The sequence below is a fragment of the Lithobates pipiens genome, unplaced genomic scaffold (assembly GCF_037356315.1).
Source record: "Lithobates pipiens isolate NorthernLeopardFrog02 unplaced genomic scaffold, aLitPip1_a1.2 Scaffold_19, whole genome shotgun sequence".
In the NCBI taxonomy this organism is placed as follows: domain Eukaryota; kingdom Metazoa; phylum Chordata; class Amphibia; order Anura; family Ranidae; genus Lithobates; species Lithobates pipiens.
Window position 1 is genome coordinate 512596216 of NW_027507764.1, and position 18965 is coordinate 512615180.

Here is an 18965-nt window from a genome sequence, read left to right on the forward strand (position 1 = left end):
GGTTCCTGCAATATGGTTGAAAATCATTGAGAAACATGGCATGGGTAGCCCTCCCTGCCCATTACCAGCCTATTTGGGTCTTGTACGCATATTAAGGGGAACCCCGTACCCATATTAAAAAAAGGAAATGCGTGTGGCCCCCAGGCCCTATATACTCAGAACAGCAGTATACAGGCGGTGCAAACAAGACAGGGACTGTGTAGGTTTGTTGTGTTAAGTTGAATCTGTTTGTCATTTTCAACCGGTACATTTTTAAAGTGTAGCTCCAGTCAAAAAAACTATCTTTAAGCTTTTTGGAAAACATAGGGAAGGGTTATCACCCCTGTATAATTTGTTTTGTCGTCCATCTTTTTTCATCTCACTTGCTGCTGTCTCCTTGCGTTTGCAAGTAGGAGATGTTTGTAAGTTGGATGTTTGAAAGTAGGGGCCTGCCCTATATTATAGCGGTATGTACTGGGTACAGAGCACGCAGACAGCACGCACTCTCCTAACACTACTGACTGCAAGCTCTATTATTAACCACTTGTTAGCCCAATGTTTGCATAAAGTGAAAGATGAAGTTATGCTGAGTAAATAGATATCAAACATGTCACTCTTCAAAATTGCACATGCCCGTTGAATGGCGCCAAACGTCGCTACTTAAAAAATCCCCATAGGCGACGCTTTAAATATTTTTTTACTGGTTACATGTTTTGAGTTGCAGAGGAGGTCTAGGACTAGAATTATTGCTCTCGCTCTAACATTCTCGGCGATACCTCACATGTGTGGCACATGCGAGCACATGGGGACATGGGCGCTTTAATTTTTATTTTATTTTTTTATTGTTCATTTTACTTTATTTATTTTAGTTTGACATTTTTTTTCCCAAAAATATATTTTTGATCACTTTTATTCCTATTACAAGAAATGTAAACATCCCTTGTAATAGGAATATGGGGTGACAGGTCCTCTTTACAGTGAAATCTGGGGGGTCAATATGACACCACATCTCACCTCTAGGCTGGGAAGCCTGAAATAAAAAATAAAAAAAAGATTCTGGCTTTGATCGTACTGGCGAGTTGGTAGAAGCACCGGAGGGCGGTGAGGGGTGGGGGGCGTCTATGGCTGGGTATTTCAGGGTATCACCGAGTATGGCTGGGTATCTCTGAGTATGGCTGGGTATGGCAATTTATGGCAGGGTATTACAGAGTATTGGCGGGGTATTGGCGGGGTACTACAGAGTAATAGCAGGGTACTGCACTGCAGAGTAATGGCAGGGTACTGCACTGCAGAGTAATGGCGGGGTACTGCACTGCAGAGTAATGGCAGGGTACTGCACTGCAGAGTAATGGCAGGGTACTGCAGAGTAATGGCGGGGTACTGCACTGCAGAGTAATGGCAGGGTACTGCACTGCAGAGTAATGGCGGGGTACTGCACTGCAGAGTAATGGCGGGGTACTGCAGAGTAATGGCGGGGTACTGCACTGCAGAGTAATGGCAGGGTACTGCACTGCAGAGTAATGGCAGGGTACTGCACTGCAGAGTAATGGCAGGGTACTGCACTGCAGAGTAATGGCGGGGTACTGCAGAGTAATGGCGGGGTACTGCACTGCAGAGTAATGGCAGGGTACTGCACTGCAGAGTAATGGCAGTGTACTGCACTGCAGAGTAATGGCGGGGTACTGCAGAGTAATGGCGGGGTACTGCACTGCAGAGTAATGGCAGGGTACTGCACTGCAGAGTAATGGCGGGGTACTGCACTGCAGAGTAATGGCAGGGTACTGCACTGCAGAGTAATGGTGGGGTACTGCACTGCAGAGTAATGGCGGGGTACTGCACTGCAGAGTAATGGCGGGGTACTACAGAGTAATGGCAGGGTACTGCACTGCAGAGTAATGGCAGGGTACTGCACTGCAGAGTAATGGCGGGGTACTGCACTGCAGAGTAATGGCGGGGTACTGCAGAGTAATGGCGGGGTACTGCACTGCAGAGTAATGGCGGGGTACTGCAGAGTAATGGCGGGGTACTGCAGAGTAATGGCAGGGTACTGCAGAGTATGCACTGGTATTGCAGAGTATTGGCAGGGAATTGAGGGGTTAAATTCGGTGAGCAGCGATGTGGGCACTGCAGATGCAGCCCACATCGCTGCTGACACCGATCTCTTTCCCCTCCGCTGTACCGATCGGTACAGAAAGGGGAGGGAGGAACAGGCGTCATAACATGACGCCGGTTTGTTTCCAAGTGATCACTCCGTCATTTGACGGAGCAATCACGTGGTAAACGGCCGCTATGAGCGGCCGTTTACCGTGATGCGCCGGGTCCTATGGACCCGGCGGTCACGGATGCTCTCGAGTGCGCACACCTCGGGGCACGCGAGAGCAGAATTCTGGGAGGCCGTTAATTAACGGCCTCTCTGAGTTAAACAACCGCCCTGAAGCCGTTAATCGGCAATGGGCAGTTGTTAAGTGGTTAAAGCTAGATCACTAGCTATATAGGTGAGGTGAATATAGTGGTGTATGCTGCAGTCAGGGCACAGACAAAAACCACTACACAGCAGCAAGATAGGAAATCAGCCAAAAACGATTGGTGTGTACTGTGTTGAAGGTACACAGAACACCCACTGCTTCAGATGCAAAGTAACACACTACAGGAGGCCGCCTTAAAGGCGGCCTTATATAGTGTGGGGCGTGCACTACACAGCCTGAGCTATGATTGGCCACAGGCAGGATGCCTGTGGCCAATCATGGCTCTCCTCGCTGCCGGCGCTGCGATTGGCCAAGCATGCGGGGTCACAGTGCATGCTTGGCCAATCATCGGGCAGCAATGCACTGCGCCAACGCAGTGCATTGTGGTCCGCGCGCGCGTCACTCGAATTTTGACGCGAACGGCCAAAACGTTCGGAATTCGCCGAACGGCCAATGTTCGAGTCGAACGTACGTTCGACTCGAACACGAAGCTCATCCCTACTGGCCAGGAATGGGTGCATCTGAAACCAGAAGTGACGTCACTTTCCCCTCTGTTTTCACCTGGTGATCTGTCCAGTATCCCACCTCCCATATTAGTGATCCCACTCTGGATGAAGGAGCACAAGGGGGAACATTTGGACAGCAACATAGTCGGTCTGGGGTCAGGGTAGTGCTAGATGTACTATCAGATTTAAATACACTAACAAATTGAAGCCGAACTCCAGCTACTACTTTATAATCGGTTACAGAAAATAGTTTTCTTTTTTCTCTTGGGTCACAAGTTTTACAAGTAAAAGCTGATCATTGTAAACAACCCTGCCAGTATTTAATGGTCTGTCCCATCCATGTATACTGTGATGGTGAGCCTCCATGACTGAAAGAACCAGAAACCAACTTGATTAAGTTTTAGCTTTAGAGATTGTTCACACCAGCAAGCCCCGCTAAACGCCTGTTCACTTGTGGGTAGGTGCAGTGTTGTGCCGCAGCAGAAAACACTCAGAATCCAGAAGAAGAGAAACAGGAATTTATTGTAATTAAAGTTCAGCAAAACACAACAATCCCAATCCCAACCGGGTGGCACAGTGGTGTAGTAGTTGGCACTCTCGCCTAGCAGTACAAAAGGGTCACTGGTTTGAATCCCAACCACGACAATACCTGCCTGGAGTTTGCATGTTCTCCCTGTGCCTGCATGGGTTTCCTCTGGGTGCTCTGGTTTCCTCCCACACTCCAAAGACATGCAGGTAGGTTAATTGGCTTCTGTCCAAAATTGGCCCTAGTATATGAATGGGGACCTTGGATTGTGGGCTCCTTGAGGGTAGGGACCGATGTGAGTGTGCGATGTACAGGGATAGGGACAATTGTAGACGGGTATCTTTATTCAACCTTACTAACTATGTAACCAGGAGCACTTACAGATATAACAGCAAGGAGTCAGCAGCAGAAGGTCACAGGTGTGAAAACAGCATCTGTCTCGAGGAGTAGAATGTGTCCTGGCCAGTCTGTACCCAAGTGGGCAGGTTTCCAGGAAGAATGGCATGTCCCTGTACTTTCCCTTCCCCTCAGGAACCTCTCACTGAAGCTAAGCACTGTCCCTAACAGATGGGTGACCTGTCCCTACTCTAGCCACAAATGAAATGTGCACAGAGGGTCTTAACCACTTCAATACAGGGCACTTAAATACCTTCCTGCCCAGACCAATTTTGAGCTTTCTGCGCTGTCGCAATTTGAATGACAATTGCGCGGTCATGCTACACTGTACCCAAATTAAATTCTTATCATTTTTTTCCCACAAATAGAGCTTTCTTTTGGTGGTATTTGATCACCTCTGCGGTTTTTATTTTTTGCTAAACAAATAAAAAAAGACCGAAAATTTTGAAAAAAAATATTTTTGTTTTGTTTCAGTTTCAAAACTATAAATAAGTAGGTTTTCTCCTTCACTGATGGGCACTGATAGGCGGCACTGATTGGCATCCATTGTGGGCACTGATTAGCATCCATTGTGGGCACTGACTGGCATCCCTGGTGGTCTAGGGTGGCATACCTGGTGCTGGGCATCCCTGGTGGTCTGGTGGCATCCCTGGTTGTCTGGTGGCATCCTTGGTGGTCCAGTGTGGGCATCCTCGGGGGGGCTGTGCTGATCAGCAGCCGATCGGCTCTCCTCTACTCACATCTGACAGACGCGAGTGAGCAAAAGCCAATCACCGGATCTTCCTATTTACACTGTGATCAGCCGTGATTGGACACGGCTGATCACGTGGTAAAGAGTCTCCGCCAGAGACTCTTTACCGAGATCGTAGTTGCGGGGTGTCAGACTGACACCCCGTAACAACGATCGCCACGATGTGCGCCCCCCTGGGCGCAGCGGCTCAAAATCCTGAGGACGGTCTATGACGTCCAGTCAGGATTTTGAAGCCACTTTGCCGCCGTCATTTGACAATGGGCGGGCGGCAAGTGGTTAAATAATCTCTACCTGACCAAAGATGGCTGCCATAGTCACATGGGACACCAACATCCAATCAGAAAGCTGCCATGTCACCTAGGAAGCCATAGAGGAACTAGGATCCTTATGAATTCCTCCCCCTCTGCGATGAGGCTGTGGTCGAGCACCAGCTGCTGTGGAGAAAATAGACTGCACCTGTCTACACATTGGGGAACAGTGCTGATGCATCAGTCCCAGCACAACGCACTGTTTACTCTTTTTTTCTTTTCTTTTTTCAAACGTTATTGAAAATTCACAAGTGACACTTTATTCCGTTCTATTCACTATAGCAGTGTTGCTACTGGAAATAAGTACTACATACAGTCGTTATTTCAGAGCACACCACCTCAATGCAGCTTAATAGAAAACAAGAAAAATGTCCTTGTCTTTAGATTGGGACTGAGCTGAGCAAGGCTTGTGATTGGGTCCCTAAAACTGAACTTCAGGATAAGCAAATACTGTCTAAATACAAGAGGTGTGTGTATTCTCCCTTGATTCTTGGAGTGATTTGTGTATTTCTTCCAGATCTGTGCAGTAATCCAGTGTGGGATATTACCTCTGTGCAGGAATCTTCCTGTAATAAAGACTGCTCACTTCTGCTCTCTCTCCCTGTGCAGAGTGACTGGTCTTGTCTCCGCCCCCTCCTGTAGTTTTCTGCTGGCAGCCTGTAGTGGGTGGACCCTACTGAGTCCCTCCCACAGCTCTTCCCGCTGCATAGACTATGTTGGTGATAATGTCACCATACCTCCCAACATTTTGAGATGGGAATGAGGGACACCTACTAACAAAAGTATGTAGGCATAGGACATGCCCCCTGCCACACCCCCTTAAAGTGGGTATAAACCCTTACAAACCACTTTGACCTACAGATAAGCCTAGATTAAGGCTTACCTGTAGGTCCAAGAAATATCTCCTAAACCTACACGGTTTAGGAGATATTTACAAAAAGACAGCCACCGCTGTCTACGACGCATGCGCCGTAGACAGCGGCGTACTGGGCAGGTCGCAGATCGCGGCGATATGCCGTGAGTGTCGGCTCCTGTGCGCATGTGCAGGAGTGACGTCATCACTGCTCTGGCAAATCACAGTGCCGGAGCTGCGAGACCCGGAAGTCACTCCGGGATCCATGGCAGCGGTGGACATGAAGACGGAGGACCGCTTCGGGGGCTTCGTTCTCAGGTATGTTATTCATAATGAGCTAGTATGCTATGCATACTAGCTCATTATGCCTTTGCCTTGCAGGTTGCTTTTTTTTTTTTCACCCATGGGTTTACAACCACTTTAATGGAGAATTAACCAAAAAAAAAGTTAATTAAATTCACAAGGGTTTTTTCTTACCACTACTATTCCTTTATATTGGCTTCTAAAATGTACAATTGCAGCAATTTAGAAATTGGAGGAAAGGTTTAACACTGGGAAACACTTTTTGAAAGATTAAAAGTGCATTTTTTATACAACTATATAGATCAGACCAAAATGAGGGACAAATGAGGGGGGAAGAGGGACAGAGGGACATTGTTCCAAATCAGGGACAGTCCCTCGAAATCAGGGACAGTTGGGAGCTATGTGTCACTGCTGCTTTTACAAGGTAACATCTGGGTTTGCAATGACATTTGCTCACAAGTGGAATGAGGAAGATATTAAAAGTAAATTTTTTGTGCCCAAAGTTCACCTTTAACCCTTTCACTGCCAGGTCAATGCGTCATATGGACCTGAAAGTGGGGGGGGGTGGAGGTTACACACAATCCCAGCATCTGCAGCCTGACGAGCCATCTTCTGGCTGTCGAATACAAGCAGTCTTATGCTTCTTTAGGTGCCAGATTACTTGCACGCCCCTCCAGTAACTGCTGCAGTGTATTGAAGTTTGTTTTAGATTTTACGGGTGCATGTAAATTTAAGTTTTGACATGTTGGGTATCTATTTGCTTGGTGTAACCTCACTTTTTTTAGATTTTACCAAAAAATTGGGTAATTTATTGCATTTGTGTGCCCCTAAATTAACTTAAGTGTCATTTCTACTGACAGTGTGTGTTTCCTAGACCTTTGTGTCAATATTATTTGGAACCACCACTATTTTATTCTCTAGGGCAGGGATAGGCAATTAGTGAACCTCCAGCTGTTACATAACTACAAGTCCCATGAGGCATAGCAAGACTCTAACAGCGACAAGCATGACACCCAGAGACAGAGGCATGATGGGACTTGTAGTTTTGCAACAGCTGGAGGTCCGCTAATTGCATATCCCTGTTCTAGGGTGTCTGCTTTCAGAAAATATATAAAGTTTTGGGGGTTTATGCAATTATCAGGCCTAAAATATTTTTTTAAATGTGTGCAAAAAAAAAACATGCAAAACCGGCTCTGGCGGCGAAAGGGTTAATGTTGTTACAATACTGTTTTTTTTGCAAGTTTAAATGATCTTTAATGGTTTTGTAATGTTTTGCCTGGTTGTGCATTTTGGGCTAGCCAACTATTTATTATTATTATTATTATTATTATTTACAGTGTCTTTGAGTTTATTGTCACCATGGGCTCTTCTAGGCAGGGGGCCATCACACTTTGCCTGACATTTTGTCTTTAGCGCGGCTGCAGCAAACCTTAGCAATGTTCACAACTGGATTGTTTGTGCAGCATCATCCCTCCATACACCTCTTGTCTCTCTGCTGTGTCAGTGGCAGCAGCAGGGCTCCTGGTAACTGGAAAGGACTCAGCATCTCATTTCCAGGCACACGGAGACTTGTTGCCGGAGCCAGCGACCAACAGGAAGTCAGTTAAAGGGAGAAACGGGAGGGGGGAGATGAGTGTAGTGCATGGCTGGCTCATAGCTCCGGCACTGATCGCTGATTGGTACCAGAGAGGAGGAGAAGAGGCAGGAGCTGAGCGCACTGAGCCAGACACTAGCTGGAGGTAAAGCATGTGTTTGTAGAGGAGAAGCAGCCGCACAGTGTGCAATGCCAAGCACAGCACATCTGTAGAGACACTGCCATCCTATCTGATCCTCAGCATCCCTTGTGATCCTCATCTGACCCTCCTAGAAGTACAGCACTCACCAAAGCTACCAGCTAGAGATCACAGTGTACCAGCTGCACCCAGAGCAGGCACCGGTGGATTGCTGGCAAAGTGAATGCCCAAGACGCAGCGGATGCTAAAAGGAGCGCGAAGGATTGGCAGCAGGCCGTTGGACGGAGAGCAGGGGATCTGCAGCTCCCAGACTTCCTACCTGCTGAGCCCCTCCGTCATCCGCCAAGCTGCCTCGGATCTCGTACAGGGGTTCGTCCAAGATGGGCAGGGAGCAGAGGCAGCAGCGGGAGAGGGCAGCGGGGCTCCGAATGCAGCGATCCCAGAGCCGCAGCAGCCTGTCTGCCTCCTTCGAAGCACTAGCCGGATACTTCCCGTGTATGAATTCGCTGGAGGAGGATGAAGGTGAGCAGGTGATCCGTTTCAGGGAGACCGGACATTTTCTTTTCCTTTTTTTTTTTTGCATTTCCCTTTCTGGTGTGTGCTCAAAATTGGTTTCCCCCAAAAAAAACTGTCTTTGTGAAGATTTGTTAGATATTTTATAGAAAACCTAGAAATAAATAAAAGGGTGGAAAGCAATATAGCATGCATAAAATAATTCAGGTTGTGTAGAACGTTAAATAGGGACATTTCCAGGGACACATCTTCCAAATCTAGATCTGTCCCTGAAGTTGAGGATTGGCTGCCATCTATGATGTGATTGGCTGCCCATCGGCAACTGATGGAAAAAATGCGTAAAACAAATTTGTCACCTGCCTCTCATTTCCATGGGCAGACACAGGCTTTGGTTATTTGTCCTTTGACATTTTTGTCCCCTGATGTCCCTGATTTTCAGTACATGCTATCTCTATAATAATGTCCCTGTTTTTCCTTTATAAATGTCGCATGAAATGTTCGCCATTCATCTCTCAGCTGGTTAATTAATCAATATCTAATATTTGAATTGGCAGCAAAAATTCTTTGTAATTTAAATTAATGTAAATGTAGTTTAAATCATTTAATGCTGTGATAGCATTTACCTCTTGCATTTCAAAAACAAAGGATAAGTGTCCTGCTTCTGCTGTAATATGTCCCTGGAAATGACAGTGACAGCGGTAACAATGTAAGGCACAGGCTAAATGCAGCATATAGGAGCCTCTAATTATAATTAAAAACAAAAAATAAACTGCGCTTGTGACAATAAATAATCATCTGTACAGCTGCACCACTTTAGTGAGATATTATCACAAACAAGAATATGAATAAAATGTGTTGGGCAACACATTTTGTTCCTATTCTAATTATAATTACCCTGCTGAGCCTCTCTATTAGCCGTCATTGTATAACACCGGTAAGGCAAGCAGTCAGGAGAATTGTTCTGTACTAGTTGTAAGAGCTTCATACATCAATTTAGAATCATCTACAGAATAAAATAAAGTACAATAAAATAAAAATAGTTTTCTGTATGCTTCTACACAGTGGGGGGTTATTTACTGAAACTATATGGTGCAAAATCTGGTGCAGCTCTGCATAGAAACCAATCAGGATCTACGTTTTATTGTCAAAGCTTAATAAAAGAAGCTGAAGTTAGAAGCTGATTGGCTACCATGCACAGCTTCACCAGATTGCTGAGTGCACTAGTTTTAGTAAATCTCCTCCAGTGAGTAGCAAAGTTTTAGATTTGGGTGACTTGGATGATGTAAAATGATCAATAAAAAATAAGATAAAAGTAAAATAAAAATATTTTTCTGTATGGACCTACATAGTGGGTAACAGATTTGTGGGTTGGATTGAATTGGATGAGACCTTCATTGTTCCTAATTCCGTATAAAATATTACATTATTTTGTTACCTCTGCTAACCAGCATGAATTTGGAGATATGGAGCTGCAAATATATTCTTCATCAGCACCAAATGTACTACATATTACATAGAAATGTCATTACATCATCAGCTGTCATATGGCAACTTAAAACTAAGTTTACCTATTGCATCCCAAAAAATGGAACTCTGCTTTACAGATGGGATGCAGCACAGAGCAGGACAATATCAATGTGATAAATGTAGTAATGACATGTCTGGGATCTACATTTTGGTAGCATTCATGCTAAATGCTCAGGTTTAATTTTACAAATGAGGTTCCTTCATGAAACCATCATTTCTTCTCTGTACTAAGTCTGCCTGTTTTCTTTTCTTTGTATCGTTAAATTCACAGAACTGGCACAAGAATAATTAGCGGCATCTATAAATTCATTGATATTATAATTATATTTATTATAATACACTTGTTTTGTCCGATTCACACAATGTAGACTCCAGATCATGTTGCTGATTCATTTGTGATGATGATAATCCCCTTCATTGGATGTATAGCATAGTACATTTTTAGAAACACTGTTGCTATACTGAAAACTACGTAGTGATCGCATATCCGGTTTTACCAAAGATAGGGACTAAAGGATATATACTTTTGTATAAATAGGGACTTTTGTGGCGTATTATGTTATCGATTACATGAATAATAAGAGAGAACATCATCACCGACCTAATGTATCCATACACTAGTGTTAATAATTCCATCCGATCAACCACATGGTCAGACCTAGACAAAATATACATCTGACTTCTGTATGCGCTTTAATATCACATAGAGTAGAAAGATACATATTATGACTACTGTGGTCATTTTACAATCTCCTAATTGAGGGACAATTTCCACCCTATCATATGTTCCTTTCAAATATTGAGACAGGTTCAGGGGGGTCATTCATTTTATATATTTATATATATATATATATATATATATATATATATATATATATATATATATATATATATATAATTATATATATATATAATTATATATATATATATATATATATATATAATTATATATATATATATATATAATTTTTTTATATTAAATAAATAAATATATATATATATATATATATATATATATGTGTGTGTGTGTGTGTGTGTGTGTGTGTGTGTGTGTGTGTGTGTGTGTGTATGTATGTGTATATATATATATATATATTATACATTTATGCTGTGTGAGATACATATTATGACTACTGTGGTCATTTTACAATCTCCTAATTGAGGGGCAATTTCTACTTTGAGACAGGTTCAGGTATTTCTATATTGAGACAGGTTCAGGTGGTCATTAATTTTATATTTTTATAATATATATATATATATATATATATATATATATATATATATATATATATATATATATTTAAATTATCCAGCTGGTTGGATATTTAAAATGAGCGTAGACTATGGTAGTGAAGAAGTCTTCTCTAGTAAATAAGCCTCATCATTAGATTCCAGAGATAGAAAATAGAAAAAAATAAAAAGTTTGTACATCCCTGCAGTATCTACCTCAACTGAAATATTTGGTGTAGAGGGCCATTTGTGGTGAACACAGAACATATGCTATGTCATCTCTGTTGGCTTTAGTTTTGGTTATAGAATTATTCTCATTATTATTATTAGTTTACATTTATGCTGTGTGAATACTTTTTGCTGTGTTTATAGTAGGAAATCGCTCTATACTTGTGACAGTCCTAATTACAAGCAAAGGGCCCTGGGTAACATATTTTTGGTGCACATTCACTGCTAATTTTTGCCATATTCAGAGACCGATAATAAAACAAAATAATTTGTTTAGATTTCGATCATTTCTAAAGATTTTTTTTTTCCCTTTATGCTGAAAATGTTTTTACAATCATTTTTACTACCCTCCTGGTATAATCCCAATTTCCTAGAGAAAACCATCATAAGATAAACAATTTTTCTATCATTTGAATTACCATTTTTTGGCCAATTTTTTAGAACCTGGCTATTTTCTCTCTTTTTTTTGTGTATTGCACTTACACACTTATTACTTTTTGTTTAAATATATGATAGAAAAAGCACAATTTTCTGAAAAAGTCTAAGAAAAAATTGTCTGTTTCATAAAAAAGCCCTAAACTGCTAAGTCATGTTGCAAAATAAGAAAATTGAAGAGGTGCAATTCTGCCCAAAGTATATGTCGCAGTGTTCTGGTTTGTGGCCAGTACTGCGTTATAGAGAACATTTCCACCACATTTGTGAGAAAAATTTGTATTTTGCTGATCATAAGCATTTTAATTTTTAATTCTAGACATTGCAATGAAGCGTGCCTATATTCATATTTAGGATTGGTGTGGGCTGGGAACCCCTTGTAGCTTTATGATCTGTGTTTATGGCCCCTGGCTGTGAGGTTTGTAAGAAATTCTGTTGGGTTTCATCACAACTTTCCAAAATGAATGTAGTCCAACACTTTAGTTCCACTTAAAACTAGCAGCTGTGTGTCATTAAAACATCTTTGCTCTTTTATATAAATTTGTATTGCCGTGGTTTTATTGGAAACATTTGTTTGTTTTTTAGCCCAACAAAATCATCTTGGTTGTTTGATATTGATAGCTTCTGCGTCTACTAATTTATCTCACCTAAATACCCAATACTAGGTAAATATGCATGAAACTACAAATTAATCAGCACAGCTGGAATATAAAACAAAATCCTTTATTATATTCTATTTGAACAGTGGAAGGTAAGTGGTGATGTTATCACCTAGAGTACCTTGTTTTTAGTTGTTTTTCCCTTTATATTTTTTTTGTATATGTGCTATGAGCCAAGGTATGCCCAACTGGCTCTGTTTTGTACTTAAACATTCTGATTTTAATAAAAAAAAAAAAAAAAAAAACAGTGGAAGGTACAAAAAACAACGATCTTTATCAAATCCATTGTGAACAAGCTAAAGGCTTCATTAAATCACACATCACCTGTCCTGTCCTTTGAACCAGAACATTAAACCTATTCAAACATCGGAACTAATGCTCACGCCGTTGGCCAGGAGGGGGAACCAATGTATTCCTTATTAACTCTTTATAAATTGCCCCAAACTTTCCTTCTTAAAACACAAAGTGCACATAAAAGTCAATCTCCAGAAAACACGTATTATTCCGCTACATGCGTTATGCATTTCAACCACTCAAATTTTCTAGTACGTGCCTTTTAAATGGATTAGCTTTAGAATTTAAGTTAATATTATGTCTGTGCTGGTTAATGTGTAGTTTCAACTTTGACAACATAGAAGAGCACACAGATCGTGCACTCCGGATCTATCTCAAATGAGAGCATATAGATCGTGAGCTGGCTTGGACATTTAATAAGTAAATATATTACCCATAGGGTATTAGCATACGGAGACACTGTGAGAAATGAGGCAACCAAAATCATTTTTTATGTACCGTATTTATTTGGCAGTAGTTATCTAAAATCACTCCCGTTAATTAAATAAGGAGGACAGGGGGAAGGTACTACTTTAAGGTATTAAAATGAGTACTGTTCATCGAGCATCTTATGTCATTAGTATAAAATCAGTTCTGTACATTGGCATCCTGCAGACAGTCAAGTTTCACCTATCCCTCAAAAATAGATTTTTAATAATGACTATGAATTATTGCTGTTATCTTCAGGCTTTGTGCTTCCCCAAATATACAATTCAATAAATTGGAAAATAAAAGTTTAAATGCAGCAGTTTTTATTCCACCCAGGCTTATCCATAAGGTATAACTCTAAACTTGTTTTGTTCTATGGCCTAAGGCTCGGTTCACACTACTGCGATCTACCCTGCAACCTTCCTGGCAACTTGCTGGTAACTTGAGTGCTACTTTGGTGCGAATTTAGAAGCGACTTTCGGGAATGCTTGGGTAATCTACATGTACTGTCAGATCCAAATGACGTCAATATAGATGAGGATCCAACTTGGAGGAGACTTCCATTAAAGTCTGTGGGATCAAGTCGGACAAGTCGCATTGAAGTAATACAGCAACCTTTTCTAAAGTCGGAGTGACTTCAGAAGCACTAATTAAGACAACTCTCACTGACTAACATAGCATTTCACATGTCATGTGACTTGGGTCTCACAAGTCGGATCCCAAGTCGCAGCAGTGTGAGCTGAGCCTAAAGCTCCATACACACGCTCCAAAATTCTGCCAGCAAAAGTCAGATGTGAACTTTTGGTCAGAAGTTCCGATCGTGTGTATGCTCCATCGGACTTTTGCGGGCAGAATTCCAGCCAGCAAAAGATTGAGAGCAGGTTCTCTATTTTTCGGCCTGAAAAGGTTCTGATCGGAAATTCCAATCGTCTGTAGAAATTCTGACGTGCAAAATTCCTACGCATGCTCGGAAACAATTCGACGTATGCTTGGAAGCATTGAACTTAATTTTCTCGGCTTGTCGTAGTGTTGTACGTCGCGGCGTTCTTGACTGTCGAAAGTTCAGAGAACTTTAGTGTGACCGTGTGTATGCAAGACAAGCTTGAGCGGAATTCCGTCGAAAAAAACATCCTATTTTTTTCCAACGGAAAATCCGCTAGTGTCTACAGGGCATAACTCTCCCTGATTTCTAAGTCTTGACCAACTGGAATTCCAATATCCTCAGAGAGCACTTTAAACTAAACTCATCGATATAACAGTTTCAAAAAGCAGTTACATGCCCGACACAAGAATGTAAGTGTCACATTGGTTGTGCTCTCAACCAAATTGTCAAACCTTTGAATGGCTGGTGTCATAACTGATCACATGTGCAGCATTCATGGTAGTTTCAGATAAAACTGAGGCCAAGATGACAGCTTTCTTGGCTGAAAATGATAGGAGGGTTTAGTTCCACATTTAGGTGGACCTGAATTCAAATTTGCTTTATTTACTATGGTATAAGGAACATTTAGAATTGATAACTGTACCTAAGCAGTATCCTATAGTTACCTTTTGTCTTAAATTCCTCCTGGAAATAGCAGAACACTTCCAGATATGTGAGCGTGCCTAGGCACCCCTGGTCTGTAGCCTCATAGCTGTATGTTTAGTGTGAGATCCAAGGCACTGATGCCCCTGACGTCTTCGGAGGTCTGAGTGGGATTTGGTGATGTCACTACTGTACTACTCACTGTTTTACTTGCTGGAGGCTTTGACATTAAGAAGAAAAAGCTACATAGAGACATAGTGTAGAAGAAGGAATGGTAAGTTAGTAATGGGGAAAATATCAGCTGCAGGAACACCACAGGCAGTAATTGTGACTAGTCCTATTTCCTCTGCCTGCTTTTTATATTCACAGTTTCCACAGTATTAAACCCTAAAGCAAACATTTATTATATTGCAGCCTAATAATTCTTAGATGTGGTGGCTGCATTTTTATTTTCACTTGGTGATGTGGCCAGTAAGTCTGTTGATTTTTAAAAAAACAAGCTCTCCTGTAGATATAGCAGTTAAAGTGGTTGTAAACGCTTAAAAAAAAAATCCCCCAAAAAAAAAAAAACCTGCAAGACAAAGGCATAATGAGCTAGTGTGCATAGCACACTAGCTCATTATGAATTACTCACCTGAGATCGAAGCCCCCGCAGCGGTCCTCCTTCACCGCTCCGGTGGGCGACATCTCTCCCGGGAGGTTACTTCCGGGTATGGCGGCTCTGGCGATGTGATTGGCCGGAGCCGCAATGACCTCGCTCCAGCGCATGCACGTGGGAGCAGCCGGTAATGGCACAGTATAACTGAAGCAACAGCACATAAGCGCCATTGCTTCAGTTTGCTTAAGTTCACATGTGCCGATGATGTTGGCTCATGCAAATACAGGGGATAGCTCCTAAACCCTGCTGGTTCTTAATTATAGGCTTGCCTGTAGGATAAAGTGGTTGTAAAGGGTTTACAACCACTTTAAAGGAGAAGCATGGCCAAAGCTCTTTTTGGCCATACTTCAATGTGTCACAGGAGTGCACTTAGTTCTGGCAGTCACCACTCTCTGCTCAGAGCGGATCTGAGAACTGAGTGATCAGCTGTCTTTAATCTCACAGTTCTCAGTGTAGAGGCATCAGGGAACTGTATAGCACTCTACAGGAGGTGTGTTACTGGCTAGATAACCAGGAGAAAAGAGAGGAGAGCAGAGATCAGTAATGTGTACAACACAGCCACGCCCCCCCCCCCACAGTTAGAAACACTCCCCAGGGCTCACTTAACCCCTACACTGCCACCTCCTGGTTAACCCCTTCACTGCCAGTGTCATTTACACAGGAATCGGTGCATTTGTATAACACTGATTGCTGTATAAATGACAATGGTCCCAAAAATGTGTCAAAAATGTCCGATGTGTCCACCATAATGTCGCAGTCACGATAAAAATGGCAGATCGCCGCCATTACTAGTAAAAAAAATATATATTAATAAAAATGTCATAAAACTATCCCATATTTTGTAAACGTTATAACTTTTGCGCAAACCATTCAATAATCACTTATTGCAATTTTTGTTTACCAAAAATATGTAGAAGAATACGTATCGGCCTAAACTTAGGGAAATAAATGTTTTTTTATATATTTTTGGGGGATATTTATTATAGCAAAATGTAAAAAATAATGCTATGTTTTTTTCAAAATTGTCGCTATTTTTTTGTTTATAGCACAAAAAAATAAAAACCGCAGAGGTGATCAAATAACATCAATTTTGTTTGGAATCCGCGTTGTATGACCGCGCAATTGTCAGTTAAAGCAACGCAGTGCCGAATTGCAAAAAGTGCTCTGGTCTTTGGCCTGCAAAATGGTCCGGGGCTTAAGTGGTTAAACTGATGCAGCCACCACTGTATCAGAAAGCCACGTAGATAAAGCCATATAAAGTTTACATTGATTGTTAGATTTGATTTAATTCAGCTTTTTGTTATCATCATTAAACTTTAGAGTGGTGCCTGATAGCTCTGCGCTTTCAGGATGTTTGGAATTGGCACAGACTGCATTGTGCTAATGGTACAGAATGCCCAAGTTACAGCAGATCTGGCTCTTCCCCGGACTGAATGGTTTATTAGAAGATATACAGAGTGGTTCATAAATCCTGAGCTGCTTCTCGCTGTTCTCCTTGTCCTTGCTGTATTGTGCACTGTCACCATCATGCTGAATGAGGTCATTATCTACAATATCAAATATAGCTGTACACGAGGCACGGGGTCTGATCAGATCGGATAGCAATGTAGAATAGATCCTAGCTGTAGATGGTTAGGTATTGTTTTCAGCAAATTCATTTAAATGTATTTTTCTTTCTTATTGTACATACACTCATCGGTCACTGTATTAGGTACACCTTGCTAGTACTGGGTAGGAACCCCTTTTGGCTTCACAACTGCCTTAATTCTTCATGGCATAGATTCAACAAGATGTTGGAAACATTCCTCAGAGATTTTAGTCCATAGTGACATGACATCATCACACAGTTGCTGCAGATTTGTCGGCTGCACATCCATGATACAAATCTCCTGTTTCACCGCATCCCAAAGGTGCTCTATTGGATGAGATCTGGTGAGTGTGGAGGACATTGGAGTACAGTGACCTTATTGTCATGTTCAGGAAACCAGTGGTGAGATGATTGGAGCTTTGTGACATGGTGCATTATCCTGGTGGAAGGTGCCATCAGAAGATGGGTACACTGTAGTCATAAAGGGATGGACATGGTCAGCTACTCAGGAAGGCTGTGACATTTAAACAATGCTTAGTTGGTACTAATGAGCCCAAAGTGTCCCAAGAAAATATCCCACACACCATTACACCACCAGCCTGAACCGGTGATACAAGGTAGGATGGATCCATGCTTTCATGTTGTTTACACCTAATTCTGACCCTACCATCTGAATGTCGCAGCTGAATTCCAGATTCATCAGACCAGGCAACGTTTTTCCGATCTCCTATTGTCCAATTTTGGTGAGCCTGTGTGAATTGTAGCCTCAGTTCCCTGTTCTTAGCTGACAGGAGTGGCATATGGTTTGGTCTTCTGCTGCTATAGCCCATCTTCTTCAAGGTGCGATGTGTTATGTGTTCAGAGATGGTATTCTACATACCTTGGTTGTAACGAGTGGTTGTTTGAGTTAGTGTTGCCTTTCTAACATCTCAAACCAGTGTGCCCATTCTCCTCTGTCCTGTGACATCAACAAGGCATTTTCATCCACACAACTACCGCTCACTGGATATTTTCTTTTTTTCTGACCATTCTCTGTAAACCCTAGAGATGGCTGTGCATGAAAATCCCAGTAGATCAGCAGTTTTTGAAATACTCAGACCAGCCTTTATGGCACCAACAACCATGCCACGTTCAAAGTCACTTAAATCCTCTTTCTTCCCCGTTCTGATGCTCGGTTTGAATTTCAGAAAGTCGTCTTCACCACGTCTAAATGCATTGAGTTGCTGCCATGAAATTTGGCTGATTGGCAATTTGCATTACCAAGCAATTGACCACCTGTGTAGTGTACCTAATGAAGTGGTCGGTGAGTGTATATTATGTGTTTATTGTTATAGTGCAGAAAAAATCTGCAGCTCTTTTTAAAGTACTTTCAGCATAGAGATCATACTTGGTAATGGGGAGATAGGCATATGATACCCAAATATCAGAATGATGGATGCAGGCTTTAACGCAAAATGCCCATGGACTGATGGACAGACATCAGCGGCGTGGCACAGACTGCGTGAATGCCCTAATATCATTAGGCTTCTTCTTTGGCACCAGAAGCCATGGCCAGTTGACCACTTCAGCCCCGGAAGGATTTACCTCCTTCCTGACCAGAGCTCATTTTGCGATTCTGCACTGCGTAGATTTAACTGACAATTGCGCGGTCGTGTGATTTTGTACCCAAACAAAATTGACGTTCTTTTTTTCCCACAAACAAAGCTTTCTTTTGGTGGTATTTGATCACCTCTGCGATTTTTATTTTTTGCGCTATAAACAAAAAAAAGCGACAATTTTGAAAAAATTATTATCTTTTACTTTTTGCAATAATATCCCCAAAATATATATATATATAAAAACATGTTTTTTTCGTCAGTTTAGGCCGATACGTATTCTTCGACATATTTTTGGTAAAAAATAAATAAATCACAATAAGCATTTATTGATTGGTTTTCTCAAAAGTTATAGTGTCTACAAAATAAGGGATAGATTTATGGCATTTTTATTAATACGTTTTTTTTTTTAAATAGTAATGGCAGCG

At 41.8% G+C, this 18965-nt stretch overlaps 1 protein-coding gene across 11 annotated transcripts in view; it reads left to right on the top strand.

The window, feature by feature from the left end:
- RIMS2 (regulating synaptic membrane exocytosis 2) overlaps window positions 1–18965 on the top strand; it is a 982185-nt gene that overhangs the window by 931142 nt on the left and 32078 nt on the right. Inside the window, exon 1 of one of the 11 annotated variants that reach the window (XM_077493152.1) lies at window positions 7731–8342. The exons of the other annotated variants lie outside the window; for them this stretch is intronic. Within the exon in view, the coding sequence (XP_077349278.1) occupies window positions 8201–8342 (142 nt within the window). The 5' untranslated portion in view covers window positions 7731–8200. Of the gene's footprint in view, window positions 1–7730; window positions 8343–18965 lie in introns of those variants that run through there. 11 annotated transcript variants of the gene reach the window in all.